The 17,972-nt window shown below is 48.4% G+C and overlaps 1 protein-coding gene across 1 annotated transcript in view; it reads right to left on the bottom strand.

The window, feature by feature from the left end:
* Rgs9 (regulator of G protein signaling 9) overlaps positions 1-15,057 on the bottom strand; it is a 61,751-nt gene extending 46,694 nt beyond the window's left edge. Inside the window, exons 1-3 of the mRNA XM_046422673.1 lie at positions 14,853-15,057; positions 3,001-3,097; positions 1,227-1,277 (exon numbers count right to left, since the gene is read on the bottom strand). Of these exons, the coding sequence (XP_046278629.1) occupies positions 1,227-1,277; positions 3,001-3,097; positions 14,853-14,909 (205 nt within the window). The 5' untranslated portion in view covers positions 14,910-15,057. The remainder of the gene's footprint in view (positions 1-1,226; positions 1,278-3,000; positions 3,098-14,852) is intronic.
* Positions 15,058-17,972: the final 2,915 nt, after the last annotated feature.

The raw sequence follows: 17,972 nt of genomic DNA, 5'->3' as shown, positions 1-17,972 counted from the left end.
CGTCTCTGCTTAACCAACGGACACTTCCTCAACCAAAGAGGAAACAGGAAGGAGGCCATGTTTACTGTCAAGTGCAACTCACCTGCACCATGGGTCCAGATCTTTCCACTCCTACCCGCCTCACTTTAATTCCCACCCCACCTCAGTTGTTTTGGAAGCAAGGGCTTGTTTCTGGATTTGCATCAATTAGGGGAAAACTTTCCTGTTCTTTTTCAGAAACACCAGTGGAAGCAGGTAGCTTTTCGTGCTCAAGAGAGGGATGCATCCCTCAGCCTGCAGGCCCACCCTGCCCAGGGCCCCAACCTGCAGCCGTATCATCATTGAAGGTTTGGGATGACTTGTTCCCCAGACCCCGCCCTGCAAGTCCCACTCCTTCCCACACACACCAGACCCTCGGTTTTCATGCCTTCATTTATCAACAGCCTTTTTTCTAGGGTGAAGTCTGGTCCCCAGATTCTTTCTGCTCCAACATCCCAGCTTGAGTACCCTGATCAGGGTGCCAGGTTCAAATGCTGCCAGTGGCTTCCTCTCACTTATCTCCAGATAAGGCGGAATCTGTCAACCTGCTAAGTGGACTCCCACCCTGTCACCACCCTCCAGAGTAAGCTGATGTCACTCCTCCCAATCCCCCACATGACCCCTCCATTTCCTGTTCATTCCATTCTGACATCACTGCTCCTGCTAGTCTCTCCTTCCGGAAAGACCTTCTTAACTCTCCTTCCCCCATTCAGGAGCATCACTTCTTTCCAGAGCAGGGGCATGCAGCACCTATTCTGGGAAGCCTTTCTAGGTCTTTCCAGCTTCCCACTATTTACACACTCTCGATATTTTGTATGTAATAATAACTATTTTGTCCCTAAATTATCATGCTTTTGCTTCTGATTATTTTATGCATGGAAGTGATGTCTCTCCAATTTTACAAGGGATTGAACCTACAGGTGTTTAACCACTGAGCCATACCCCCCAGCCCTTTTATTGATTGATTGATTGATTGATTGATTGAGACAGGATCTCTCTAAGTTGCTTAGGGCCTCACTGAGTTGCTGAGGCTGCCTCTGAACTCGCAATCCTCCTGCCTCAGCCTCCAGGGGCCGCTGGGATTGCAGACATGTACTACCAAGTCCAGCAGGTTTCTTAGAGATAGGCAAAGCCTCCATTTCATTTCTTGTGTGGTGCAGTGGGCACCGCAAGTCTGCCATAACTGCCCATGCAGGACGGACCCTCACCCAGGTTGGAGATCCAGAGACGCTGGATGATCCATTGTAGAACATCGCCTCCTGCAAAGCAGAGAAGTATCTGGTCATTGTCACAGCATCCTGACCTATCCTTGGACAGCCATGACCTCTTCTGTGAGGTCACCTGGCCAGTCCCTCCCGGCTCGGCTGTGATCATCCCCACCACCACCTCCCACTTGTATGTCCAGTGCAACTCTGAAGCCTGCAAGTCAGCAGACCTGGAGCGTAACCCGACCTTCACATACTCACTATCAAGCTCTGTTGTTGTGCTTATCTTTTACCTTACAAAAACTTGTGCTTGGACCTCCGTTCATCAGCCAGACAGCAAAGAAACTAAGACTAAACACTGGGAAAACAGACCCAAGGCCAGCTGTTGAGGGGCTCTAGATAGAGCTGAGACACATGGAAGTAAAACAGAACCAAAGATGGGAAGAGAAGAGGGGGCTGAAGGCCCTGCTGGCTCCCCCACACCCCGTCTCCCAGGCAGAAGGCCCAAAAGGCAGAAAGCTAAATTCCAACCCGGCCTTCAGGTTATCGTGAAGGTGTTTTATTAGGGTGGGAGGAGGGTACCTATTTGAGTAACGGGTTTCAGGTTGATTTCTATCTTTGGACCGTGGAGTGGGGCTTCACTTGTGCTCTTGCAGGAGGCCCTGCAAGTCTTAGAGGCTGGTCGGGAAAATCACAGAGTGAAGATGGGCATGGGGTGAGGCAGGAGAGGCCGGCAGGGGAGAGTCCAGAGAGGACTCTCCTTGCACACCAAGGGCTCAGATTTATCTAAGGCCGAGGCAAGCAGCCAAGTTCCACCAACGGGACCCCACAGAAGCGCTCCCTGTAGGAGGGCAGCGGCATCCCGGAAGGCAAGGTGCTCTGGGAGCTCACTCAGAAGTCCTCTTCAATGCCAATGGCCACTTTTTCCGACCAACTTCCTCGCTTTCCAAGGACCACGTAGGGTCCCTGCCTGCAGGGGAACTGGCATAAAACACATCAAAGAAGAGAGCCAGAACTCAAGACCCCTTTGCTTGCCTCCTCGTGGCTGGACAGTCATAAATGACACTTCTGTCTTCCGAAGCAGGGAAGAGACTTTACTGGAGCGCTCCGGGGAGGCCCCTGGGGTCCACTCACATGTTCCCTGGGCTCATCTCCAGATAACACTACCCTCCCTCCTGCCAATATCCCCTAGTGATGCTCTGCAGGCCCTTGGACTCACACACAAGGAGGAAACAGCAGCTCCATCCCTGTGGGGACCTCAGAAGGCCCAGGTGTGAATTAGAAGGTAGGGAAGGGTGGAGCAAGACAAAAGCCATTGTTTTTTTTTCTGCCAAACAGCACTTTGTTTTCCTGCTGATTTCATTAAAATAAAACAAACAGCAAGCAAACACAAACCTGACATGAGGCCTTCTGTGATGACCTTCTGGGAGAAATGGCTTCAAGTGACCCCCTGAGTCCTTTTCTCTTTCTTTTCTAACCCTTCTGCAGAGGAAAACTGTACTATAGGAATCAGAAAACCTATTCTGTAAAGGATGAGCAAGTAAATATTTCAGCTCTGTGGCTCCTGACGCAGCCTCTGCATGGTGGATATTCCAACTCCCCCAGTATGGTGTGAAAGTGGCTGTAGACAATGCGTAGGTGCATGGACATGGATGCGTTTCAATAAAACTTTATTTACAAATACAACTGTGGGCCCCATTGGGCCTGTGTGACCAAGTTTGACAACCCCTTTGTGGGGATCTGTTCCAGGCCAAGATTAGGCCATGAGTTACATCACCTGTCATGGCGTGAGGGACACTGGTGACCAGGACCCTCTGGTTCTGCATCTTGACCCCCGTCTCTGGGTTCTGCATGTCCTTCACAAGCGCTTCAATCTGCAAGACAGAGCAAGAGAAGTCATTTCAGAGGCTTTTCATGGCATTGAGTAGGATCCAAAGATACAAAGGAGGACACTGGGGCGTCCCATCTGGCACAGGAACCTTGAGGGCATTGGACAGCTTTGGTGCCACCACCCACAGACACAGACACCTCCCCGGCTGGGAGGCCCGGAGAGATTCCTCCTGACATGGAGATTCAGGGAGGCTTTTAAGAGCAGGTGAGAGAACGTCACTGTGAGGGCATGGAGGATGACACTGTCCCACGGAGCAAGAGGGACAGAGAACAGAGAGAGGGCAGATCATAGTGGCCTCGCATGCCACCCCCAGGTGTGGGTTTTATCAAGCAGCCAATGCCAGAGAGCATTTTGGAGGTGTGACCATGACAGAGAGAAGAACCCAGAGATGGGAAGTCAGTGGGGTGACCCGTTCAAAGTCACCGCATGGTCCAGGCATAGACTGCTGGACTTCTACCCCTGCCACCTGCCACTTGGTTTCTTCTCAGCAGGGCAGCCAGATGAGCCTTCCAGTTCAATTAGGATAATTCCTGGACACCCTCTGCTTGGCCATTCTCTGCCACAGCCATTTCTCCTGGAGTGAATGACAGGGCCGCCCTGCTGGTCTGCGTGGTTGGGATCTCCTTTCTTCTCTGATTCTTGTCCTACCACTCCCCACAAGCTCCTTCCATATTGGTCCCCCTGCTGCTCCCAACAATATCAAACATGCTCCCAGGCTGCCACAGGGCCTTTGCTCTAGCTATTCCCTCTGCCTGGACCAGTCTTCCAAAAAGATCTACTTAGCTCACAATCTCACTTCCTTCTCCTCTGAGGTCCCCAGGAGACCCATGCCGACGATCCAACTCAGAGCTGCAACCCTGAACTCCATGGTTGGCTCTCTTGATCCCCTGCTTACTTCTATAGAACTCACCATCTAACTTGCAAAGTGACTTGCCTATTTATTAAATGGTTTATCGTGTGGTCCCCTTGCACTTGGAAAGTAAGCTCTGTAAGCACCTGTCATTAGCCTGTGGTTGCTTGCTACTGTGTTCCAAGTGCCTGGGAGAGTGCCTGGCACACACAGGGTACTCAATAAACAGTCGATGCATGAATTAATAAATACATGAAAACAACAGCGAGAAGATGGAAGGAGGCAAGACTCTCAGAGCCCTCGGAAGTGACCGTCATCTGCACTTGCAAGGGATCCGGTAGTTCAGCGAAAGGGCAGAGAACAATGCCAAGGTCATGACCTATAGGACCAGAGTTACCAGTGAGCAAAATGGAAAATGCAAAAGAAGGACTGAGGGTGTGGCTCAGAGGTAGATCACCTGCCTAGCGTGAGCAGGGCCCTGGGTTCTACCCCAGCAAGGCAAAAAATGAAAGGTGGGGGCGGGGGAGGAGCACCTTCTGGAAGCACAGGCTGCTGCTTTGGTATGTGAGCTGTGAAGAGGCCCTGAGACACCCACAGTGTCCGGCAAGGGACTGGAAATGGCTGCCCCAAGCTGAGAAGGACAAGGGTCAGAGCTATGAATTACAGAGTCATAAACATCCAAGAGAGTGTGGAGGCCAAAGAAAATCGATAAATTCTTCCAAGGAAGACTGAACTTCAGGAAGACAGCCACAGGACAGCTCTGATTGTCCTCAGCATCGTGTACCCCCATGTTTACTGTGGTTTTCCCCATACATACCCAGCTGTGGCTAAGCTTAGTATGTGAATTAGGCCCAGTCAGAGATTAATAATGACTAATGATAAAATAGGACAACTCTAACAATATACTAACAGCTATGTGAATGCCCTCCCCCTCTCTTCTCTCCAAATAGGAATTTTCCATTTAGTGCTCTCAGGCCAAGGTTGATTGTGCATATCACATGGAATGAAGTGAAACCACTGGAGTTCGATCCCTAGTACCAGGGAAACAACCAATAAAGTGAAACCATGGATAAGGGGCCACTGCACAGGACGACAGGGCAGCTCAGGAGGCACAGTGACGAAGGCAGGTTCACGATATCAGCAGCACCTGTGCAGTGGGTCAGGAGGACAGAGCTCCCGAAGTGGACCTTACAAAGGTGAGCAGGACGTGGGCAGCAGAAATTGGAAAGGAGGGTGGGTGTCCCAGCAGGAGCAGGGCCTCAGAATAGGCACCAGCAAGCGGGAACAAGAAACCTCCCCCTGCCCCGGGCCCAGCGCTCTCTAGAGCACAGCTGGACAGATCCTCAGGGAGGGCTGCACCTCAGACCAGCCTGCCACACCCTAGCCGGTGCCCAGAGAAAAAGAGCGCCCCAACTGACCTGCTTCCCCTCAATTTAACTGACTTGGTCATGTCCTCATTTTTCTCCTTTCATTTAACGAAATAGCACCCCAACACCCTACAGCCCATGACAATGAACTTCAGGAAGGGCCTTTTATCATTCGAAGGTGAACCCCAGGGTCCCACATCCCCTGTGGAGTTTCTTTCTCTCCCAACTGAAGGATTTGGGGCAACACAGTGACCTCTTTGAATCTCCTTCCTCCATCATAAAAATAGGGACCAAGATAGTACATATCCCACTAACAGATGTGCTTTTGTAATCTCATGGAATCTAATTAAGTAACTGCACAAGAACATTTTATAAGAAGAAATATATATATCACATATGTATAAAGATAGGTTGAATATCTCTTATCCAAATGCTGGGACCAGAAGTGTTTGGGATTTCAGATTTTTTTTTGGGGGGGGGGCAGAATATTTGCACATACATGCAATGTCTTAGGGTGGGACCCAAGTAAATACACACATGAAATTCACTTAGGTTTCATTTACCCTCATATATATAGTTGTATATATGGTGCACATATACACCCTGTGCAAATACCAGAAGGTGATTTTATACAGTATTTTAATAATTTTGTGCACAAAACAAGTTTCAACGTGGACTTTTCCACTTGTGGTATCCATCATGTTCATGCTCAAAATGTTTCAGAATCTGAAGCATTCGAGATTTCTGATTTTGCCGCTTACCTCTGTAAGCATAAAGATGTATGCTTTATAAGGAGACACACATGTTAGTTGTTATCATCATTAATAGTAGCAGACTGAGCACTGTAATCCCAGCTACCCACGAGGCTGAGGCAGGGGGATTACCACTTTGAGGCCAGCCTGGGCAACTTAGCAGGATCCCATCTCAAAACAAAACGTCAGCAGCATTCATACGATTAATGTATTTTTGAAACTTTGTATGCACCGCCATAGTCAGATGCCCAGGAATAATAACCCAGTTTTGTTTCTCAAACAAAAACAGGTACTTCTTGAGCACCCAGGCAGTGCCCCGGCACTGTAGGGGATACAGCAAGGTAAAAGGCATACTCCCAGCCCTTGGGGAGTTGCAGAGACAAGTATGTGAAAATCAAGAGGGCAGGCACCATGGCGCACATCTACAGACTCAGCATTCAGGAGGTTGAGATGGAAGATCGCTTAAGCCCAGGAGTTTGAGACCAGCCTGAACAACATAAGGAGACCCTGTCTTGAGAATAAAGAATCAACAAAAATAAAAGCAAAGAGTCTGGATGCAGAGAGAGCTCAGTTCAAATCCCTGCGCCAGTTAAGATGCTAGAGGCCTTAGGTAAATTCCACTAAGACTCATTTGTGTAAAATGGAGATTACGATAGCACCTACATTATCATAGGGATGTTGTTAAGATTAAATGAAATTAAGCATTTAAAGCATTTAGGACCAAGCTATGCATGAAGTAAGTATTTATGAGATTCCAACCGCAGACTAAATTATACACCAAGAAATAAGAAGGCACTGATGGGCGTAACAGCCAGGAGAGGAGGATGGTGTGGTGCCCTCCAAGGGCACGTGGCGTGGAGAGGCCTGAGCTTCAGGTGAAAGGGTGGATTGGGAATCCTTGCACACCGTGGGTGGGAGGGAAACTGATGTGACCACTGTGAGAAGTAGTTTGGATACACCTCCAAAATAACAGAAAGAAATTCAACAGTCCTGCCTCTGGGCATAGATCCCAAAGAACTGAAATCAGGACTAGAAGAAGGGTCTGCCCTCCGTGTTCACTGCAAAAGCTGAGGTGTGAAAACCACCTAAGTGCCCGCAGACAAATGGACAAAGATAACTTAGACAGAGACACATAAGAAGAAAATTCTGCCATACACAATATGCATGAACTGTGGGTCATTACAGTTCATGAAATGAGCCACACTAGAAGACAAATGCCTCCCGGTCCAAATTTATGAGGTCCTTAAAAACAGTCAAATTCCCAGAATGGTGTTTGCCAGGGGCTGGTGGGAAAGGGAATGAGAACTTTCTAATCAATGAATATAAAAATTTCAGTTATGACAAATAAGTTCTAGAAATCTGCTGTACAATATAATACTTGAAGTTAATAATGCTGTACTGTACATTTAAAATTTATTAAAAGGGTAGATCTCCTGCTAAGTGGTCTTACCACAATAAAATGAAATTGAAATTAAAATTAAAAAAGAGAGACTGACCCAGCTGTATGCAAGGTAAAGGTCATTCCAGGAAGCCCTGAATTGCAAACACTCTCCCTGTGCCTTTCCTCTTCCCTACACAGTCTACTCCTGCCTGCACCTGGAAGGCTTCTTGCCTTTCCAGGAGTGTGGGACAAGGTCCCAACTCAAGGCTGAGGGGTGGGATTTACTAGTTCCGTCTTTGATGCAAAACCAGCATTTGCTTTTTTTTTTTTTATTTTTTTTATTTTTTTTTTATTTTATTTTTTTTAAATTTTTATTGTTGGCTGTTCAAAACATTACATAGTTCTTGATATATCATATTTCACAATTTGATTCAAGTGGGTTATGAGCTCCCATTTTTACCCCATATACAGATTGCAGAATCACATCAGTTACACATCCATTGATTTACATATTGCCATACTAGTGTCTGTTGTATTCTGCTGCCTTTCCTATCCTCTACTATGCCCCCTCCCCTCCCCTCCCCTCCCCTCCCCTCTTCTCTCTCTGCTCCCTCTACTGACATTCGTTTGTCCCCCTTATATTATTTTTCCCCTTCCCCTCACTTCCTCTTGTATGTACTTTTGCAGCATTTGCTTTTGAACCCAAATCTCTAAGAAATGGGCTAAGATCAGGTCACAATCAAGACCGCTCCCAGGCACAGAGTGACTCAGCGGGCTAGCAAGACCCAAGCAGCATCAGGGACTCCCTGAGCAAGACAGACTGCAGGCTTCATCTGCAGGCTGTCCTGGCTCACGGAATTGTCTGGAATGGAGGATGTTCATTTCAGATCCACTGGAACTTATAGCCCTTAGCCTTCTGCAAGGTCAGAGCTTGTCAGAGTCTGGAGCCATGGTTCAGACATGAGGGGTGGCAGGAGACAGAGAAGCAAAGAGACAGGTGGGTGCTGCAGAGAGGCCGGGAGGCTGCTGCCCCTGGGGATGGCCAGGGGAGATAGTGGACTAAAAGCCCATATAAATCTGAGGGCTGTGGAAGTGACTTTTCTTAGAGTTCTTAGCCAACAATGCATCTTGGATTTATGTATTCCAAGAAGTCCTGGATTTTCTAATGTCAAACATCAAGACTCCCCTCTCTCATATTAGATGCCAGAAGAAACGCTGTATTCATTTTAAATATTTTTATTAGGTGAAACAACAGCATTTTGTGGAAATAGGGGGCCCATATGGAATCCCACCTTGTAAGTTAGAAACCTGAGATTCTCAAAAGTCAGAGTTGATTCTTTGTCTTTGCATTTTAAAAAAATTATTATAAAGGGTTCGAAAATAACTTTCAGAGGAGGAATAATGAGAGTTATTTTAAAAACACAATGAGAGGAGTCAGATTTCTTTCTAGCAGGTGTGTCACCCTTCACAGAAAGAAGGAGCTGTGTGGGAGGGGGCCTCACATGGACCTTGGGAACATTTTGAGGGAGTTCAGCATGCTGAGTTTCCAATCAATTTTCTTTTTTTTTTTTAATATTTTTTAGTTGTCAATGGACCTTTATTTAATTTATTTAAATGCAGTGCTGAGGATCGAACCCTGTGCCTCACAAATGCTCTGCAAGTGCTCTACCACTGAGCCACAACCCCAGCCCCCTCCAATCAATTTTCTTCAGACTTTTCTTGATGCAAATTCTTGTGAGTGGTCTCTTCAATCACCTGAGCAGGAAATGGCAGGATTCTAACTCATGGCACTGAGAGATGCTGTCATACACTGAACTGTGTCCGCCCCCAGCCCCTTCAAGTTCATATTGTGAAATCCTTACCCCCAGTACCTCAGAATGTGACTGTTTGGGGACAAAGGGTCTTTAAGGTGAAATGAGGTCATGTGGACGGCCCTAATCCTATATGGGTTTGGGAGGCACTAGTAGGAAAGATGACATGAAGACTCAGAGAAAACAGGCCAAGGAGAGAATCCTCAGAATAAAACAACCCTACCACAACTTGCTCTCAGACTTCCAGCCTCCATAACTGTGAGAAAATAAATTTCTGTTGTTTAAGCCACCCAGCTGTGGTGCTTTGTTATGGCAACCTGAGCTGACTGATACAGACTCTTTTCTATCCTGAATCAGGAAAATCCCTTCCCCTCACAAAGAACACAAACTCAGTTGCTTCCCATGTTGTTCAGAAAGCCTTGCCTTTCTTCTCCAAACTGCTGCAAACTTTCCTACCAGCCTCCTATGACCTGAGGGGCATCCCTCTGGAGATGAGAGCGAGCCACGGCCTTCCCCGCCCTTGAACATCAGTGCCCCTCTTCCAAGCCACATCAGCTCCCAGCTCCTCACGAGATGAAGAATCAGCCCCATCGTGTTCCCAGGCAACACATAAATGCCACACAATCAGACTACCACCGAGCCCCATCAGGCCCTGAATTGGGTGTGGGGGGTGGAGGGGGAAATATCAGCCCCACAGTTCTTCTCTTGGATGCGTGACTGCAGGTGTGCCTGGGACCCTGACATCGTGAAGGGATCAGAAACGCTGGCTTTGACATCCCACCCACCAGGCCCACGCTGCTCCAAGAATTAAGAAGCTGTCACTCACTGCAGAATATCTCAGGGGCTGGAATTTTCCTTTAAGCTGGAGAAGGTTCCCAGGGGAACAATAATAATCATGACTTCCCCATATCGAGATGGGGGAGGTGACCTCACAACAGCTGTTGTTCTAACAGGAGGGTGAGCTCTTTCTAATAAACCCAGCCACAAGGAGTCAGTGGCCAGCCCACCCCAGCCTGCACCATGCCGTAGCCCTTGTGTGATGACCCCAGCCAACAACAGTGACGGGTGACTTCCAGGGACTGTGCTTTTATATTTCACACATCTCTTTTCTGCCCATTAAATCCGGCCTTATGAATGTCTGTTAACCCCCTCCTGGACCGTCAGGTTCTGGGTCTTCACTGGCACCTGCCTCCAACCTCCAGCATGTCCCCTGGCCCAGGGGCCCTCAACCACAGCCCCACCAACATTTTCAGCAGGATCACTTTTTGCTTAGGGGCTGTTCAGTGCATTGTTGGATGTTGGATCTCTGGTCTCTACCCACTAGATGCCAATAAAAGCCCCAGTTGTAATAATCCCCTAGTGCATCTACACATTGCCAAATGTCCTCAAGGAATGTCATCTTTGCTGCACTTCAAACCACCTGGGAAGCTTTCTTTCAAAGACCAATGCTTGCTGGGTGCAGTGGGGCATACCTGGAATCCCAGCAACTCAGGAGGCTGAAACAGAAGGATTGTAAGTTCAAGATCAGACTCAGCAAGTCTGATATTGAGGCCCTAAGCAACTGGGCAAGAATCTGTCTTCAAAAAAATAATAATAATAAAAAGGGCTGGGGGTGTAACTCAGTTGTAAAGCGCCCTGGGTTCATCTCCAGTACAAAAAAAAAAAAATTGCTTAAGCCCCACCCCAGGCCAGGCCAGCGTAATCTGAAACTCTAAGGACAGTGACTTGATATTGACATTTTTAAAGGTACATCCAGAGTTGGAAAGCCTCACACTGTCTCATCAGAATTATCCTTCTCGAATGTGAATCACCTCATCATATTCATCCCTGGTTGACATCAGAGAGCTTCTTGTTAAACACATAGAGCACCAAATCCTCAGCATGTCATAAGAAGCACTTCAGTTCTGGGCCCTTCTCACCTACCAGCCCTGCTGTCCACCAAACCCAAACACTTCTTCTGCCCTCTCTGGGTCAGCACTCCTGACCACTGAGCAGCCTCCAAAACGACCAGACTATTTCACATGTTTTGTGTTTTGTACCTGCCTAAAATGTCACTCATCTTCCCATTCTCCTGCCAAAAACAAAAGACTCGTTTTTCATAACTCGACTCCGTTGCAGGTCCCCCCGAGAAACCTGCCCTGATTCACACCTCAGCCCCCAGGTGGAGCTGACCTCTACCCCTTGATGGAGCCTCCAACAGTGTTTGCCATGGTGCATGGAACGTGTTTTTCTCCTAATTTACACATCTGTCTGTCTCCAGAGACTCTAATCTCCTTGGTATCCTAACACTGGGACTTCAGTGCTCCATTATCTACACTGAATGATACAAGCAAGTGATACCACTTTCTTCCCAGGTGGTCAGTGTTCCTCTTCAGCAAAATATTCAGTATTCCTCCTTCCCAAGCAAAAAGAGGAGGAGGAGGAGGAGGAGGAGAGAAATGGAGCCACACAGGAAAGTCAAATCATCTCACAAGGCTTCTTTCTCCAAAAAAGTCAGTCCTATAGTGAATCCCGGTAACTGGAACCTGCTGGGACATGGTCCAGGACCAGAACTAAAGCCCACGGTGCTGGAGCCACAAGAGTCCACTCAGCTGTGTCATCAGTCCCCTGTGTGTCCTCAGCTAAACCCCCAGCAATGCGCCTGGGCAGGCTGGCCCTCCATCTCTTCCCACCACATCCTAAACCAGCCCAGGCATCACAGGTGGGCAGCTTCTGGGCTGAGGGGCAGTCTCCCCCGCATGGAGTATGAGGTGGGCACACAAAGCAAGAGCCTTAGGAATCGCAGAGGGAAGGGCCCTTGACCAGCTCCACTCTCCCCAGTGTGAGACACCGCCATGTCCTGGGTAGCTGGAGTTGGGGGAGGCACAGGAGACCTTGAGTGAACTCTCCTAGCTCAGGAAAAAAGAAGACATCCCTTCCATCCTCTTATTCACACCAGGAGTCTTCTTAATTTGCCAATCTGTCAAAAAGCAAACCACCTTCAAAAGTTTCCAAGGGCACTGTGGTCCCCTCTGTCTCACCTACCTTTCCACACCCCTCTCCCCTTCCCTCCAAACTCCATCCGTTACTGAACAACCATCCTCAGACCCACCAGATTTCCTGAGCCTCCCTGCCTCGGCCCATGCTGTTCCCTCTCCTGGAACATCCTTCCCCCTCTCTGCTTGGAACGCCCTCCTATATGTTCTTCAGTCCTCACTCTGTGTCCCCCAGACACACTGAGCCAGGTCTTCCCACAGACACCACACTCTATCCCACATCATGGGGAATTTCACAGCACCGTATCACTTTGGGGACAGATGGTGGCCAGTCCTGTATTTTTTTTCCTGGTTCCATCACTTTGTGACTGTATGACTGGCAAGTGGCTTAACTTCTCCAAGTCTCAGCTTCTTCCTCCATAGAACAGTGACCCTCCCCACTGTCTGAGGGAACAGATGAGAGGAGGAATGTGAGTCCTCTGCCAGGAACACGCACAGGCTTTGAACCGGTGGAGAATGACACTGCACCCAAGGCACATTTCAGGCTTCTCCAGAAGGCTAGATGTCACCTCCAGAAGGTGGACAGAGTGTGACAACTGTCCTGGGATGCCCAGGCTAGTGCATTGCTAAGAATCCCCTGGCACAGGCTCCCAACACCTGTCTTGCAGCCTTTTGCCCTGCTCTCGCTTTAGGAAATCCGTGATGTGATCAAGGGACTCAATATATGCAGCAGACAGGGTTGTTGATGGCATGAGGCAAAGAAAACAAAAATATACTGGAGGTGGGACACGGTCTGTAGGCACAAAGAAGGAAGTCACTCTGCTGAAGGGTCAACAGAACCTGCCTTCAGAGAGGAGTGGCTGGGAGTGGGGCATGAGAAGAGGAGGAGAGGGAGGTTGGCAGAGGGGAGATAGGACTTAGAGGGGGCTGGTACATGAAGGGGCATGGGACAGACTCCCAGAGAGCAGGGGAAGTCACTGAGTCAAGAGCCCCTGAGAAGCATCCTAAACTCTCCTGGTCTTCCACTCCTGGCGGTGGAGGGCAGGGGGAGGGAAAGCTGGAGCAGGGGGCGAGAGCAGCGTCATGAGTGGCCACACTGAGAAGGGTGGACGGAATCCTGAGCGTGGGAAGCCACTTAGGGTTTTGGGTGAAGGAGATCATCGATGGTTTGGGAAAGGAAAACAGTGGGTGTATGCCATGGAGGAAGGGTACATCGAGTGGAAAGGGAAAAGTGGGGTGAGAGCAGAGGCCAGGGTGGAGGAAGGAGACTAGGGTGGAGGAGGGGAGGCTGGGGTGGAGGTGAGGGGGGCTGAAATGGGAGGGGAGGCTGGGGTGAAGAAGGGGAGGCTGAAAGCAAGACACCAGGTAAAGAGAGAAGAATCTACTAGATTCTCTTCCATCTTGATGGAAAAGAATGCCCAAGATTCAATAAAAGCAAGCTGAACATCTCCGGAAAATTATTCTCTGAGTCCCCAAGTCAGAGCTGCCCTGCCTGGGAGAAGAAAGCCGTCCTGGGATAAAACCCAGAAGATGGTGTTAGGCTCTCAGACACTAGACTTGGGCAGTTTCTTTGGCTTTGAGGAACTGGCATCTGTGATACTGGCTTTTTGGTTCTTTTCTGGCAGGACAACATTCAGCCACCCTCAGTGGACAGAGTGTGACAACTGTCCTGGTGTGCCCAGGATTGTCCAGGCTTTAACACATTTAGCAAATCGAAACAGTTGGTCACTGACTACGCCAATTTGCTTAGCTCCTGGGGCTCAGGGCAGGGCCCAGCTTGTCAAAAGCATTCAGCTAATTCTACTCAACAGGATAAGCCTAAGAGGATGGACACCACACGGCGAAAAGTGGCTGTGCTTCGGAAGGGCAGACGGTGACCTGGGACCTAATCCTCTGTCGATCTCTTCCCACACTCGATATCTCAAAAGCCCAGAACAAAACGAACCACTTCATCCCCAAACACATCACTCTCCAAGTGCTCGCCACCACCACGCCCTCCGTGTGCATCCAGAATGGACACCCTGTGCCTGGTCACTTGGTCTGAGAAAGCATTTACAACAGACGGGACAAGGTTGTGATGTTGCTGCCAGCCACTGTCAGAGGGAGATTCAAGTGCCCATCCACAAATGAGGGCTCTCTGCACATTGTAAACAGGGTGGCCTTGATCCTACCGATCACATCATTTTCATCGTCTATGTATACACACAAACATACTTATTTTATAATACTACAGTTTAGGATCAGAAAAACATGGCCAAAAGACATGTTGATTTATCATCCGGATGTCTTACAACAATACCGGCAGGTTGTGTCAAACCTCACAGCCTCAGCTGAACTGCCTCTGGCACCCTCCTCTCCGAGTAACAGGTTGTTTCCAGCCTCCGGCAGACCATCATAGCTGGCTTCAGATTCTCCACTACAAACAGTTTCCACGAAATCCTCATTATTATAGTCTTCAAAAGCAACACACAAAGCAAATAAGTCATTTCATACAATCTAGCGGCGCGAACCGCCCAAAAGGGATGCCCAGCACATCCTCGGACTCTCCCCAGACTCGGACCCCGCCCACCTGCCAGGGCCCAGGTGTGGGCACCCGGGTTACCTTTTGGAGAAATGCCATCCTCGGCCTGTACTGCTGGCCCTGGTGTCGGATCGTCATCCTGGACCCTGGATGGATCTACCACCACAACACAAATGGGAGAGAAGAGGGAAAGCCCCAAGTTAGCAAGCCAGCCTGGCCCGCCCAGCCTGGGCGTCGACCGCGATGCGCGGGGCGGGGAGCGCGCAGAGCTCCGGCTGCCGCCCGCGGCCCCTCGACTCTCCCTCGCACCCGCCGACTTGCAAAGCAGCTGGAATCCGCGCCAGCCAATCAGCGAGCGGCGCCGAGGGCTTATTAGCATGCGCTGCGAGGGCGCGCACCTGCCACCAGGGGGCGGCGTCCGGTCCTACCTGTACCCCCGCGGAGCCTCAGGTGAGACCTCAGGAGGGAGCCTTTTAACCTGGGCGAGTTACGTACAAAAGTGAGAGAAAATCCTCATCAATAAAGTGTGGTGGAAACACAGGCTTTCCTGCACCCTCTTTGCCCCTAAGCAGCTAGGCAACCTTGGGCAACTTCTTTAAATCTCCAAGAATCAATATCGTCATGAGAAAAGTAAAATTTTTAAATGGGGTAATAATATCCAATAGAAAGATTCCCCTACCTGTCAATGGAGAAATGTATAACACAGTGCTTGGCCCTAAACAAATGTTTGTTTGTTTGTTTTTTGGTTTGTTTATTTGTTTTTGTTTTTGTTTTTGGGGGGGCAGGATGGGGGGAGATCAGTAATGATGACTTATTGACACAAAATAACAGGAATTTGTAAAATGATGGCTAAAATATAGAAGTGAAGAAGAGAGAGGAAGGCTGTAGTGCCTACTGACCCAGTTGTCTAGCCTTGGGAAAATTATATTTTACTTCTTTGATTCTTGGTGTTGGGCTGGTTTGTTTGTCCATTTTTAAGCAAACTTTTAATTTTTGAAGCATTTTTAGATTTGCCACAAAATTGAGCAGAAGGGTGTAGTATAAAGATTTCCCATATATTCTCTCCCCGGACATTCATGGTTTCCTTCTTTATCAACATCCCTACCTAGAGTGATACGATTGTTACAATTGACGAACCTAAAATGATGCATAATTATTTTAGTGTTTTCATCTCTAGAAAAATAAAAGGTTAAAGACACTAAGTAATCAAGACCCTTCAGCTTTGTCATATAAAGCCCTTTGTCCTATTTACACTGGGTGAGTGGACACTAAGTATAGCAATAAAATGTTTAACTTGGAAGAATAGAGCTTTGCCTTAGGAAGGCACAGTCAGCCAATGACCTTTTAAAGTAGAGGTTGTTATCCATTTTTTTTTCCTTTCAGGTAATATTTACCTTAATGATTTGATGAGCACTATAGACATTCTCTCAGGAAGATGTGCACACATTCGGCACTGACTCAGGGTTGCAGACAATCTCAAGGGGTTTGTGGTTTGTTCCCTGTGGAGCCTTTCCAGTAGCCCCTGATTCAGAGCCTCCAATGCAGAGGACCTGGATGCTGCAGGGGTCTATCTGTGCAGAGGAGGTCTCAGAGGTCTGGGAAGTATGTTCACGGAGCAAATTTGTGCCTAATGTCATACAGAACATGCGCAAGCAGACAGTCCCTGAGGTTCCTTCAGCTTCAACACGCCTTAATCCTTTAATTCCTAAGAAGAGAGAAGATGATAAGGGACTTTCCTGATACGAAGGATGAGAAAATGTAAATTATTCAGGAGCAAAGAGGGGCAAAAATACAAGGAGTTTTGCTCAGTAATAGGATAGGAGAGATCTCAGAAGGCCTGCCACAGTCCTGCCTACCTCTTCTATAGTGCTCTGCTCTTCAAGCAATCATGTTTTGTGGGACCCACCCTTAGGGATACTGGACATGTAACCCTGAGGTCAGTTCCTGGCCCATGATATGGCTAATATGTGGATCCAAAAAGCTTAGGTGAACTTGCTAGATTATTACCTTTACAAATGTCAAGTCAAACCAGAGAGATGTAAAGTCAGGGCCAAAGAAGCCAAGGTAAAAATGCAAGCTGAAGTTAGGAGACAGCAGATGTAAGATGGGTAGAGGGGGCCAATCAGAAAAGGGAAGCAGCTGGGCACCGAGCACCGTGGTGCACATCCGTAATTTCAGCAGCTCAGGAGGGGGAGGCAGAAGAACCTCAAGTTCAAGGCCAACCTCAGCAACTTAGCAAGACCCGAAGCAACTTAAAGAGACCCTGTCTCAACATAAAAAGGGCTGGGATGGCTCAGTGGTAAAATGCCCCTGGGTTCAATCCCTGGTGGTGGTAGTAGTAGTAGTAGAAGAGGGGGAGGAGGAGGAGGAGGAGGAGGAGGAGAAAAGGGAAGCAAATAAATTGCACAAGCCAAGAGCAGCCAAGCTAAGCTGGGTCAGAACCCTTCCAAGACTAAGGGCATCTTCCTATCTGAGTCTCTTTGTCTTGCAACTAAAAGGGCCCAGTATATAATGTGGTGGTAAAGGTTTAGGAAGTGTCCTGGAAGTGGGGTGGGGATGGATATCATTACCATATTTATTTTAAACAGCAAACACTGTATGCCAAGCATTGTGCTAGAGTCTGGAATTCAAAGTAGAATACGACCCAGTCCTCACCAAGGATCTCATCTGGTGGGCACGGTGGAGAGAATACTTGCACAAAAAAAAATGGCATAAAACAAAATCTGATGGGGATCCAGACGACACAATACAAGGCTTTGTAGAAGAGTACCCTCATCCAGGCTGAGTGGAGGACAAGATCAGGGAGGCTTCCTGGAGGAGGGGTCTTGAAGGAAGATGGGGAGCTAACCAGGTGAGAGGGCACACAAAGTTACCCCACAGACAACAGCAACCAGAAAAGGGGCAGAGGCAAGGATCAGAAGGCCTGGAAGGTGGGGACAAGGGTTCGCTGGACACCAGCCCACAATAGTGGTGCCGTTTGGAGAGGTTGGGTGTGGGGTTAGAGAGGAAAGGACGTGAGAGAACTTGCCAGAGTGACAGAAATGCTCTACTCTTGACAAGAGCAAATTCACCTCCACAGGTAGATTGTGTGTCAAAACTCATTCAGCTGTACTGTTAAAATCAGAGCATGTCATTATGTATAAACCACGCCTCGGTCAACTTTACCTTGCAATAAGACAGAGGGCACAGTACTAACTTCCA

Source organism: Marmota monax, unplaced genomic scaffold (genome assembly GCF_021218885.2).
Source record: "Marmota monax isolate L192 unplaced genomic scaffold, Marmota_monax_Labrador192_F-V1.1 WCK01_AAM20220418_F8-fsc00173, whole genome shotgun sequence".
Classification (NCBI taxonomy): domain Eukaryota; kingdom Metazoa; phylum Chordata; class Mammalia; order Rodentia; family Sciuridae; genus Marmota; species Marmota monax.
Note: the sequence above shows the minus strand (reverse complement) of the source record. Positions and strands in the feature narration are given on the sequence as shown.